General features: G+C 33.0%; 3 protein-coding genes across 4 annotated transcripts; 2 read left to right on the forward strand and 1 right to left on the reverse strand.

Annotated features, from left to right (window-relative positions):
- The first annotated feature begins 699 nt into the window (after positions 1 to 699).
- LOC112095823 ((-)-germacrene D synthase-like) lies at positions 700 to 4,414 on the forward strand. 2 transcript variants are annotated; one of them, XM_024178224.1, is made up of 7 exons: positions 700 to 876; positions 1,130 to 1,427; positions 1,515 to 1,890; positions 2,282 to 2,500; positions 2,564 to 2,723; positions 2,843 to 3,094; positions 4,004 to 4,414. In XM_024178224.1, exons 1-7 carry the CDS (start codon positions 754 to 756, stop codon positions 4,295 to 4,297), a joined length of 1,722 nt encoding a protein of 573 aa, XP_024033992.1. In that variant the 5' UTR covers positions 700 to 753; the 3' UTR covers positions 4,298 to 4,414. The 2 variants fall into 2 exon arrangements, with proteins under 2 accessions (XP_024033992.1, XP_024033993.1); XM_024178225.1 differs by having other exon boundaries at positions 2,585 to 2,723.
- Positions 4,415 to 5,265: 851 nt separating this feature from the next.
- On the forward strand, positions 5,266 to 7,684 carry LOC18054577 (organelle RRM domain-containing protein 2, mitochondrial). The gene is made up of 4 exons (XM_006452062.2): positions 5,266 to 5,455; positions 6,697 to 6,765; positions 6,843 to 6,949; positions 7,260 to 7,684. The coding sequence occupies exons 1-4, from the start codon at positions 5,326 to 5,328 to the stop codon at positions 7,359 to 7,361; spliced, it is 408 nt and encodes a 135-aa protein (XP_006452125.1). The 5' UTR covers positions 5,266 to 5,325; the 3' UTR covers positions 7,362 to 7,684.
- A 3,819-nt stretch (positions 7,685 to 11,503) lies between these two features.
- Positions 11,504 to 12,319, reverse strand: LOC112095720. Its single transcript, XM_024177831.1, has one exon. The coding sequence runs from the start codon at positions 12,317 to 12,319 to the stop codon at positions 11,504 to 11,506; it is 816 nt and encodes a 271-aa protein (XP_024033599.1).
- Between the last annotated feature and the right edge of the window lie 577 nt (positions 12,320 to 12,896).

The raw sequence follows: 12,896 nt of genomic DNA on the forward strand, positions 1-12,896 counted from the left end.
CCGATAAATTTGAAAGCATTCAAGAAAGTCATCGCATGCTAGGACAAGGCCGCTTCAGTCAACATAATCATACTCTAAATAGTGCTTTTTTATGGGATTTTATCCCTAGCAATATTGACTTTTAAGCTCTTCTTTTAGCCCTTATAATATTGACTTTTAGGCTCTTATTACCTTACATAATAAGGTAAGATGCATAACTATCTCACAACCGTTTAATGAAAATCTAACGGTTATGAAAAAAATAAGATTATGTTATCTTATATTTTTACAACGGTTAGATTTTCATCAAACAGCTGTGAGATAGTTTTGTATGTTACATAATTTGATAACAAGTGCCTGACTTTTAAGCTCTTCTTTTACCGATAAATTTGAAAGCATTCAAGAAAGTCATCGCATGCTAGGACAAGGCCGCTTCAGTCAACATAATCATACTCTAAATAGTGCTTTTTTATGGGATTTTATCCCTAGCAATATTGACTTTTAAGCTCTTCTTTTACCTATAAATTTGAAAGCATTGAAGGCATGCATCGCATGCTACGAAGTGATTTTATTTCTTGAACCGTTTGAGAGAACTTGAAAGAATTAGGGGTTGTTGGAGTTATGAGATATATACTCTAATACTTATATTCTCTATTATCATATATCAGTTTGTGTTTTGTGTCGTTATTTTTATTTTTCTTTATATGTCATCTTCTTTAATATTTATTGTATAATTCGATCAGTCTCAACAAAAATCTTGGATAGAAAAAAAAAATGGATCTTAAGAGTCTTCCATCTTCAAAAGAAAGTACGAAAGCTGATGAGAATCGTCGATCCTCGAATTATCATCCTAGCATTTGGGGTGATCATTTCATTAATGTGTCATCAAATGACAAGGTATCTATCATGTGACTCTTTTATATATATATATATATATAGATGTTCTAATCAGGGATCCTTAACCATATTAAAGTTAGAAATAAGTTAAAAGATAAAAAATGACTTTAATGTAGTGTATTTTATCCCGTAGTGTATTGAGATATATATTTTTTTGTCTTTTAACTTATCCATAATTTTAGTATGGTTAGGGATTTTTGAATGAAAATCCACTCTATATGTGATCATGATTTTGTTAATTTTATTGATGCAGTACCCTAATGCGGAAGTGGAAAAGCGGTTTGAAACGTTAAAAGCAGAAGTTGAAAAGTTGCTAATGAGCAATAATACAGCATGGAAAACAATTGAAGAAATTGTGACTCTCGTTGATCAACTTCAACGCCTTGGCGTGGCCTATCACTTTGAAAATGAGATCAAAGAGGACTTACAATCAATCTATAATAGCCATGTCAATAGCAATTGTGATGTTAATTACGATCATAATAATGATCTCTACACAGTTGCTCTTCGATTTCGGCTTCTACGGCAACATGGTTACAAGGTGTCAGCAGGTATGCATAAGCAAAAGTTTCAATCAATTTTTTTAACATATACTCAGTGATAATTAATTTTAACACTTGATTACAATAACGAAACAGATATATTTAAAAAATTCAAAGATGAAAAAGGTGAATTCAAGGCCATGTTAACAAATGATGCGAGAGGCTTGCTGTGTTTGTATGAGGCGTCATATTTGAGAGTACAAGGGGAGAATATATTGGAAGAAGCGTGTGAATTCTCTAGGAAGCACTTAAAATCTTTATTGCCCCATATAAGCACTTCTCTAGCTAACCAAGTTGAGCACTCCCTGGAGATACCTTTGCACAGAGGGATGCCAAGATTGGAGGCAAGGCAGTACATTTCCATCTATGAAGCAGACAATTCAACACGAAATGAGCTAATATTAGAACTTGCAAAGCTAGATTTTAATCTTTTGCAGGAGTTACACCGGAGAGAGCTAAGTGAGATCTCAAGGTGATCAAATATCAAACACCCCCCCCCCCCCCCTTGTTTGTTGAAATTTATCATTTGTCATGTACTGTTTTAAAACGTATCAAAAATCCTGTCTATTGTTAAAGGATCCTTTACAGTTCGATTTTACCCATAAAATTATGATTTAAAATAATTTTGTTTGTTAAATTGCTAGTAGCTAACTCCACAGAGATCGGCAATTTTTTTTTCCCTCCATGAAACCTTGATGGATATGAGAGTTTAGAACACGAGGACGATTAATTTACTAGAACAACAATGGGGTTTTGATCATATTTCTGCATCAAAACTAGTAATTTACTTTATGAATTTGAAATCAATCCATTATAAGACTGAAAAGATCGATTTTACATTGGAAAATCATAAATTTTTGCAGGTGGTGGAAAGATATTGATTTTGCAACAAAGCTACCTTTTGCAAGGGATAGGTTGGTGGAGTGCTACTTTTGGATATTAGGAGTCTATTTTGAGCCTAAATATTCCATAACTAGAAAATTTATGACCAAAATCATCGCAATAGCTTCTGTCATAGATGATATCTATGATGTGTATGGCACTTTGGAAGAACTTAAGCTATTCACTCATGCAATTGAGAGGTGTGTGCAAATGAATAAGTATTAATAACGTGACAGTCGATTTTTCGTATAATCAGAGTATAGTATCCACATTATTTTTGGTAGGTGGGAAGTTGCGGCAGCAAATGAGTTACCAAAATACATGCAAGTCTGTTATTTTGCCCTCTTAGACGTTGTCAAAGAAATGGAGGACAAGCCAGTGAATAAAGAGCCACCTGGTTGCATGCACTATGCGAAAGAGGCGGTAAGTACACCTCATAATCATGAATATACTTATTATCAATTTTTTATTTATTGATATACACAAATAAGTACATATATGGCTGTCCAAATTGAATAATTAATTTGCTTTATTTTTCCCAGATAAAAGGCCTGGTAAGGGCTTACTTTGTGGAAGCAAAGTGGTTCAATGCCAAATATGTGCCAACATTTGAGGAATACATGGAGAATTCTACAATGAGCAGTGGATACCCCATGCTTGCTGTTGAAGCTCTTGTAGGCTTAGAAGATATGGCAATTACCAAGCAAGCACTTGATTGGGCGATTAGTGTTCCTAAAATTATTAGATATTCCTCCTTGATTGCTCGTCTTGATGATGACGTCCGTACTTACAAGGTATGTACTATATCGATAAAGAATTTATGACCAAATACCAAATTAAAGGAATTTTAACTACTTAATTTAGGGAGAATGATAAGTAAGTCCTTAAATATTTCTTATATTAATCACCTCGGTTCCTAATTTATTTTTAATTACTCAAGACATTCATAATGCTGCAATTTTAGTTTGAACTTTACAATTGAAAGATAAATGTGGTTTTCTAATATACTTTTTTTCCATAGGTATGGCACATTATTTTCTCCCTTAAATAGATTTATGGACCAGTCACTCCTTTTTATTGAGTAAAATTTAGATTATACCCTCATAAAGTTACTACCTTCAAATCACTCTCTTTACTTCTGAACATCTCAAGTTACATTGTTTTTTTATTCAAAAGAGAAGGGAAAAATGAGGTGAGTTGATTTTTTTTTATGGTCTTCTTAATAAAAATGAGGGGTGCATTAAAGTTTTAAAAGGGTGGTTGAAAGATAGTCAATTCACATGAAGGATGATCTGGAATTAACCCATTTAATTAATAAAATTCATCAGCAATGTTCTTCTAAAAAACTCAGGGGTAGACCAGTAGAGCCAAGAAATTGACTCATAGGTGCAACTACGTAAAACTATTATAAGATTAATGTTTTAGTTTGAACGGATCCTTCCTGGGGGCAAATTTTTAAATTAATTATGTCTGTCATAACTTTTCTTTTAAACAAAATACATATTTAAGGTGAAAAAAATAAAATTCTTGTGGGATCAATTGCCTACTCACTTTGTAAGTAAATGGCCTCCCTAAGTAGACTAATCACAATGAGGTTATAACAGTAAAAGAACTCAAAAAGACTGTTTTTTCTTTTGCAATTTTAACGGCATATAAATTAAACTAACTGAAATTAATTTATTGCTTCTAAAAAAATTGTTAAGGTCGAGCAAGAGAGAGGGGATGCACCATCAAGTGTGGAATGTTACATGCAACAGTATGGCGTGTCTGAAGAAGAAGCGTGCAACAAAATCAAAGAAATGGTGGAAATTGAATGGATGAACATCAATGAAGAAATTCAAGATCCGAACCATCCTCCGTTGCAATGGCTTCTTCCTTCTCTGAATCTTGCTCGGATGATGGTGGTGTTATATCAAAATGGAGATGGTTACACTAACTCGTCAGGGAAAACCAAGGATAGAATCGCATCATTGCTTGTTGATCCTCTTCCCATGTAACAATATTTAACTCTCTCCCTGACTGTATGCTCTTAAAATTATAAGTGTGTGTTTGAATTAAGTACTAGTGTGACAAATAATAACCATGCATCCCTGTGCAAGAATAACACGGTGTCGCTTATCTGTGTAATTGTGTAATGATACCATAATTGATATGTACTTTACTCTTTGTTGGATCAATAAGATCATTGCCAATCCTCTCAAAATGAATTAGCTGACTTTGTTTTTTTGAGGCAGAGGTTATAAGTTGTCTATGTGGTTTGCTCTTTTATATGCATGGCGGAACTCCCCTAAATAAACCCTTGCTTTCCTGTGAATAGTAGTTTTACGTTTATTTCGAGGGAAAAAACTTGTTACATCCCCATTAAGTAAAAAAGTCGAGTATGCTCAAAATTAATAATTTGATATATTCATAAATCTAATATTACATGGGCCTTAGCAGTGGCCCACATTGTAAAAGGCCCGCATTGTAAATCTTGCCCGATACCAATCTTTCGAGAAGAAAGTTGGATTTTTTAGTTGTATGGGACAAAACTATCATCTATTTCATTTTTTTTCTCATAATTTAATTTTTCTTATACAACCTACCAACTCAATTTCCTTCGGTGGATTTTTAAAGTAAAAGAATTTTATTAACTCATTTAATTAATAAAAATAAATAAAACAATTATTGACATTCCTAACTCACATATTTATGAGAATCTAACCATGAAAACAATCATTTAATCAACTAATTCTCACTTGCTGCTCTAATTTTTGAGGAAAGATATTTATTTCTTACTTCAGGTTGTGTTGATTAAAAGCTAGTGTCAACAGATTTTTAATTCTAGTATTGGTAGTATATGATAATTAACAATAAGATCAGGACCGGTCTCGAACATATTTATAATTCTAAAATTAGTAGTTTAAAAAATACAGCTCCATTCAAAAGAAGGCTAATAACGTCATTTTACAATCCCCAAGCCCCCTCCCTCATTTAGTTTTTATAAGTATCTCAAGATGAGGAGGGTTTTAGCTAAAAACCCAAGATGGCTTTGAGAGCGGCGGTAGCGGCTCCTCGCGGCTTACGGCGGCTCTTTTCAACTTCTCCTTTTTCTTCTTCTTTAAACCCTCCGCAGCGACCCCAGGCCGAGCCAAGCACCAATCTTTTTGTCTCCGGTACTATTAAAAATCTTTCCTTTTCATTTCGTTTTTGCCTTTTTTTTTAATCAGTAATTTGTTTATCTTTCTAAATTCATCTTTTTGTTTTGGTCATTTTGTTTGGACTGTATGTTGTTTGTTTGTAGTTCTCATGGAAACTGATTTTCCTGAGTGCGATTGTTATTTCAAGATTAGGTGTCAGAACTTTTATTTATTTATTTATTTATTTGGAAAAATTTGGAATCAATTCAACTGGTTGCTTGGGAATTGATGTTGGCTCTATTTAGTTTATGTGATTAGGGTATGTTTGGAATTGAGGTGATTTTGACTTTTAATTGCTAGCTGTCACGAATAAGTAGGTCGATCCATTGGCATTACTAATTAACAATTGAAATTGGTGTTGAACTACTAGTAAATTATTTATGATCAAATAAATGTCCATGTATACGCCTATTCATCCAAACAATAAAAGTATTTCTATAATATGGAGTTTTATGGCAACTTAGTTTGATTTTCTTTCTTTGATTTTTAGTACAATGTAGTCATTTTGGTTGTGTTTTCCATGATTTCTGAATTTAGTGGCCAATGTCGGTGTTTATTGTTCTGCTTTGTTTAGATATTTAGGCATGAGGTATCTACATAGCAAATTAGTTGTCGATTTTACTGTTGTAAACTCTATAAGCTGGTTTCATATTTTTATCTTTTTTCTTTGATAACTGTGGGGAAAATATCAGTCTAGTGTCGTGTTTTAGATGGTACTGCACTAGGCTGCTGGTTTTAAAAGGTGATTGTTTTGCTGGTTGTCCTACTTGATGCAGAGAGCAAACATGCTTGGTTACGTGTTTTGGAGATGTGCAAATTAAAGGAGAAATTTGTCATAGATCTGCCTGAGTTTGGATGTGGCATTGTTATTGATTATCAAAGGATGGTTTAGATCTTTAATAATTGAATTATCAGTTGAGTTGCTGGGCTGGTGATAAGAATTCAGCTCAAGCCTTGGTTTGTAAGTTAGTACATTTGAAGCCTCTCATTTTAGTTGAGATCCATGTGAGTTTTATAGCGAGGCACGTTTGTGAGGACGTTAATTAATTCCTACCCTTTTTCTTCAATTTGACTTTTCTCTATTTGTTATTATATCTATGATAATATATCTCTCTACCTTTGATGGTCACTTGCTTGTTTGGGACGATTGGTTGGACTTTTCCAATATTATGACTTGTAGATATTAATGACTTGTTTTATTTATTTTTTTTTTTCAGGTCTCAGTAAGCGCACGACTGACGAAACACTCAGGGACACATTTTCTGCATTTGGGGAAGTGGTTCATGGTTTGTTCTTCGTCTTAAAGTTCTTTAAAACTTTTACCTCTGTAGACTACTAACTGTTCCTTTTTGGCCATTTGCAGCTAAAATAGTGAAACATCGGGAATCTGGGTATTCTAAGGGTTTTGGTTTTGTTAAATATGCTACCCTTGAAGCTGCTGGAAAAGCCATAGAGGGCATGGATGGCAAGGTGAGTTTATGTATGGCCTCATTTTTGCATGCTCTTGCACGGATTATAAACCCGTTTCCAATCTTTTTGTATTGATGCCTTGGTGGAAAGCTGTGCAAAGTCCATCAAACATGATGCATCCAGAAGTACTTTTAAAATGCAATTGTTTTCTTTTCGGTCTTCAATTATTCTTCTTTTTCCGGGTTGTAATAGTTGTATTGATGACAACCGGGTTGTAATAGTTGTATTGATGACAATGATCGGTAATTCACTTTTAAATTATTTTTGTACTTATTTTTGGTGAACTGATTTCTTGTTTTGTGTTTTTCAGTTTCTTGATGGTTGGGTAATTTTTGTTGAGTACGCAAAACCCAGGCAACCTCCAACACTGCCATCTCAGAACAACACAAATTTCCAATATGGCCGGCAATGATGACCAGTTCGGGCCATTGGGCTCAGGGAGAAGTTGGTCGGTCATTCATAGCAGAAGATCAGCTTTGTAGGTGAACCTCGGTGATTTTACTGAGAAAGATATGCATTCTGAAGTCCATTCATATTGAACTGTTCAGTTATGTCCAAGACTCTTTGCATTTGTTAGCTGTAATTTCTATTCTTGAGTGGTGACTGTTTGAAGTTCCGCATAATGAAAGGGGATTTGCTTTAATTTTTCTTTTGTAAATATTTTTCATTACCAACAATCATTTGTAGATATGTGTTTAGCCGGCAGAAATACCAACGGTTGCAACTTTTAGATGACGAATCATCTGTTCAATAAGAATTAAAATCCAAGTGACGATTGAATGCCCCACAAAATCATCTGTGGATGATATATTTGGGATACAAGTTTGATTTGTACTCGAGCTGAATTTGACTTGAATATTAGACGTATTGGTTATCCAAAGACCAATCTAAATTAGAGATATAAAGTAAAATCTCTATACATTAATAATGTCGGGAGCATATTAAATTCATTAATTTAAAGACGTATTAATTAATTTATTAATTTATACGGTATATATATAATTCAATGAGCATACAGTTTAATCAATTAAAAATTTATTGTATTTTACCATTTTAATATATTAAAACTGAATTAATCCACTAAATATAAATTTAATTAACAACAATTATTCTTGCAATTTGAGAATTAATCCTAGAATTTCTAAAAGCAATAAGCAAAATTAAAGATGAGATTCAACTATGTTTAAATTTCAAGAAAAATATAAGTAATAATAGAGTCATAATTTATTAAATCATAACGGTTATATTTGTAATTTTAGCAAATTAATTAATTTATGACATGAATGAGACCATAGAATTATATAAGAGTTTTCAGAAAAAGTATTCTCTTATTAATTTATCGAAATTATTAATTTAGTTCTTTGGACCAAGTTGGACCATGAAAAAATATTATAAAATAGAGTTTATTAATTTATCAAGTGTTAAATTATAGAAATTTTAATGTACTATATTTATTGTAATTGGTGTCTAGTTGTCAAAGATTTAAAGAATTTTTGTTTATTGATAAGACAACATATAGAACTAAAAGATAGGCGTAGAGAAAGATGAAAGAAACCTAAGAGAAATTTGCCCACTCTCTCTCTTCTATTTTCTTCTTTATTTCTCTCATCTTTCTCTCATCTTTCTCTACACCAAGCATTTTCCAAGATATAATATAGTCTTCAAAGAATTTTTGTAATTGAAAAGATAGGTGTTGAGACTTGAGAATGATATGTTGGAAGGAAAGAGCTCAGAATGTATGTGGGAGGGCATCCTCGTTTTGTTTTGTTTGTTATTTTTTCCCCCCGAATAATGTGATATGTTAAATCCAAGTAATCGTATTCATAATTGATGCAATTTATGAAGATTGGTGGTATGCTGTTTTGATAAGTATACTGTGTTTACATAATTCCATTATGTAATGGAATCGCATAAATTTGTTCCATTATTTGTTCATGGGATTTTCCATTTCTTTATATTTGTTTATATATAGAAAAGGTTTTTGCACTTAAAAATATAATTAGATTCCATCAATAATTTACATTGATTTTCACATATTTAATCACCCAAATTCGTTGCCATTATTTGTATAAATAATTTGTATTTTTTGCAGATGGAAAAATTTATTTTCCAACTCTTGTGGAATTGTGCAAGTGATCTCACTCAAATAATTGTATCAAGCAATTCAAATAATCATAAAATAAAACATGTTAGGTATTCCAATATCTAGTTAGGCATTCTAACATTTAAATCCTATTTCTTAATCTGATTCTTGATTATTAATTGATATGACATTCATTCATTTAATGATAGTTAAATAATTTTACAAGTTATAAATTATATCATTTAATAGATAAGGGACACATTATATTGGGACTTAAGTTGATATTCAAATGTTGAAATTTCTAATATTGTTGTAATAGTAAATTGTATCAATTGCCGAAAAATCACTATATATTCTCGTTATTGCTCAATCTATAGAAACTTGCATGGGTAGTGCACCATCTCTACATGTTAGAACTGATGCGCCTGATCTAGGGGTTAAGGGTGGTAAAAAAGCCCAGGCCGGCCCAGGCCGGCCCAAGCCCGCCCGGGCCCAGAAATTGTAAAGCCCACATATGTTGGGCCTGGACAAGAGCTTTTTTAATTTATGAATAAAAATAAATGTAATTTAAATAAAAAAGAAAAAACTCAAAATATTAAATTTATTTTTTATATTAGTATTTGTGATTTTATTAGGTTGTATTACTAATATTTTATGTATTGGACTATTATTATATTATATATTAGATGATTATCTTTAATTTAATTTTTTTTTCTTAATTAAAAAAATATTTTATAATTAATTTGAAAAGCTCAAGTCCGGCCCGTCCAAGCTTTTGAAAGGCCTGGACTTTATTTGAATGATGTGGGCTTGGGCCTGTGCTTCTAAAAGTATGGCCCAAACCCACAAATTGTCATCCCTAGGTGGGCAAAACCGATCCAAAATTAAAACAAATTCAGTTCGGTTTGGTTTTTTTATTTCAAAAAAACCGAATATAGAAATACTGAACCAAACATAATGGTTCGGTTCGATTTTATGATCAAACTTTAAAAAACCCGAACCGAACCGATAATATCATTCAGGTCCCTTTCTTTTTTAAAATTTTAGTATGACTCAATATTTAGAAAATATTTGCATATAGAAATTCTGTTATGGCCTAACATGTTTTGCAAACTTTTCAAAATGGTCGTTGACCAAAAGTCAATAAGGCAAGATAATATTCTAATCCCTATATTTTTAATAAATTATATTATGGTGTAGAAACTTATTTTATTTTATTTACGTTTTGATCCAAAAGTTTTGATATTAAAAACAGTGACGATGATTTTGAAAATTATTCAGTTTAGTCCAAAAATTTGTTTTTTGCTTCAACAGATTTGTAAATTATTTTTTTTTGTTGATTATACATTGACTATGGTAGGCCTTGTGTGTAAGTTAAGATAAACTGAAAAAATCGATTTGTTAATCTGATCCGTTAAGTGAACTATTACCGAAAAACCAAAACCGAACCGAAAAACCGAAGCCAAACCGAAAAACCGAAGCAAACCGAAACCGAACCAAACCGAACTATCGGTTCCGGTTTGATTTTTATTTTCTCTAAAAACCGAACGGATTTTTTGAATTTGGGACTCGAACCGAACCGAAACCGAAAATTTATTCCGAAACCAAACTGATGCCCACCCCTAACCTGATCAATGGAAGCCTCTTTTTTAGATAGGTTTTCCAAGAATAATGATAGACATTTTAAAATTTTATCCTAAATTTCATTTTAAATAATATGATGTGCGATGTGTCATTCATTAAGCACACAAGCGGATTCAGGAAATTAATTCATTGTGGGCAATATTATAATAAAAAATCATGTTTTTAATATTTTATGTTGAAAAATATTAACTTTTTTTTTACAATAAAAGTTGCATTTATTACACCATAACATTACAAGAGGAATACAATGTCAAGAGGCGCATCATGCAACATTGTAGGCGACTCAGATTAATCAAGAGCCATTTTAGCAGCTTTGTGAGCTGCTGAATTACAAGATCTTGGAATATTTTATGTTGAAAAATATTAACTTGCCCTCATTGCAAAAGACAATTTATAAAATTGATTCATTTCTTTACAAAATTGCATCCACTCAAAAATAACTATCCTAAAAATTAACATAAGCCAAATTTTTTATTACCCCTTACTGCCCAACATGTGGGTCCGTCCCTAGTTAAGTGGTTAATAATTTTTTTATAAATTATAAGTAAATTAATTATATTATCTCCTTAGTCAATTAATGAATATCACATCATTTGAAATAAAAATTTAAGATATATTGTTTTTACATATTTCTCTAGTGAAATTCACTAACTTTAATGAGATAATTTTCCTTAAAAAATAGTTTTCCTAATAAGATCCACTTGACCTGTCCAAACAATAAGTTCTTATTAAAAAACTGAGGTGATACGTCCATCTCATATAAATGTTTTTCAACCAAATCTCTTACTTTTTTTTTTTTTTTGAAAGAAAGTAAACCTTTCCATTGATTAAAGCTGAAGAAACATATCTCCAGCGGGAACTGGGCAATTTCCTATCCAGAGGATAGGGTCTACACAATCTAAAGCAACTTTTGCCAAGTTATGAGCCCTGACATTACACCTTCTTGGCACATAAAGAATAGATGTCGTGTTCTGCCCTTTTAAACATTCCTGAATTTCTTCTATGTTCCATGATATTTCAACTAAGCTCCTCTTCCTTTTCAGAACAAGCTCCACAACTTCTTTAGAGTCTGATTCAATAACAAAATGGGCACAGTTTGCTTTCCTCGCTACTTGGATGCCTAGTAGTACAGCTTCAGCCTCCATGTCTGCAACATTGCCTTTAAGGGTAGTTCTCTGAGCTGCTGCAGCTACATAATCTCCTCTGGAATCTCTGACCACAGCTCCAATCCCTCCCCTTTGCTTAGATAAATTTGTAGCCGCATCTACATTTACTTTGAAACAGCCAGGTGGAGGGGGCTTCCAAACTTGCTGCCCATTTTGTTGCTGCCCAGCCAAAGCAATATTTTTTCCAGGATTTATCCTCCTATATGACTCCACAACGGCTTCTGCTCTTGTAGCTGAATACAGAGGATCTTCCATCTTTCCTTCAAAAACAAAGCAATTCCTCGGGTGCCATATTACCCAGCAAACTGCAATTATTTGTTCCATGTCTTTCTTCCCCCTCTTCATTGCTAACTCTTGCAGCACACTTAACATATCCTGATGAGCCATCCCCTTAATCTCTTCATAAAAATCTGTCAGCTTCCAAACTTTTCGCGCAAAACTACACCCCACCAGAGCATGGAACACATCTTCGCTCATCCTACAGCATCTCTGACACACTGGATCCCCCACAATTTTCCTCTTTCATAGATTTTCCACCGTTGGTAGCACATTTTGAGCAGCCCTCCACATAAAAATCTTTACCTTCTCTGGAATGTCATTTACCCAGATAACCTTCCACATTGTTTTGGATATGTTTGAGCAACTTGGCCTATCTAGGGATTCTAAATTCACAGCCAACTGGTACCCACTTTTAACCGAGTAGATTCCATGTTTATCAAAGTGCCATACCAGCTTATCTGGTCTTGGAGTTTTTGGCAGTGGAGTTCTCAATATTCGTTCAGCAGTTTCCTTTGAAAAAGACTGCCCAATCAAGTCTTCCCTCCACTTGTTGCTTCCATCAATTAACTCAGCCACCACAGCCTCCATTGATAAGCTGGGGTGTGGGTTTGCTCTAGGGATCTCAAAACTTTTTACCCAATTGTTTCCAGAAATTTTTACTTGCTTCTCATCTCCTATCCTCCATCTTAAGCCTTTATGCAACACTTGCCTACCCCACAGAATACTCCTCCACACATAAGATGGATTGGACCCCAGCTTTGCTTCCATAAAGTTA

This window comes from Citrus clementina, unplaced genomic scaffold (genome assembly GCF_000493195.1).
Source record: "Citrus clementina cultivar Clemenules unplaced genomic scaffold, Citrus_clementina_v1.0 scaffold_1, whole genome shotgun sequence".
NCBI classification, from domain to species: domain Eukaryota; kingdom Viridiplantae; phylum Streptophyta; class Magnoliopsida; order Sapindales; family Rutaceae; genus Citrus; species Citrus x clementina.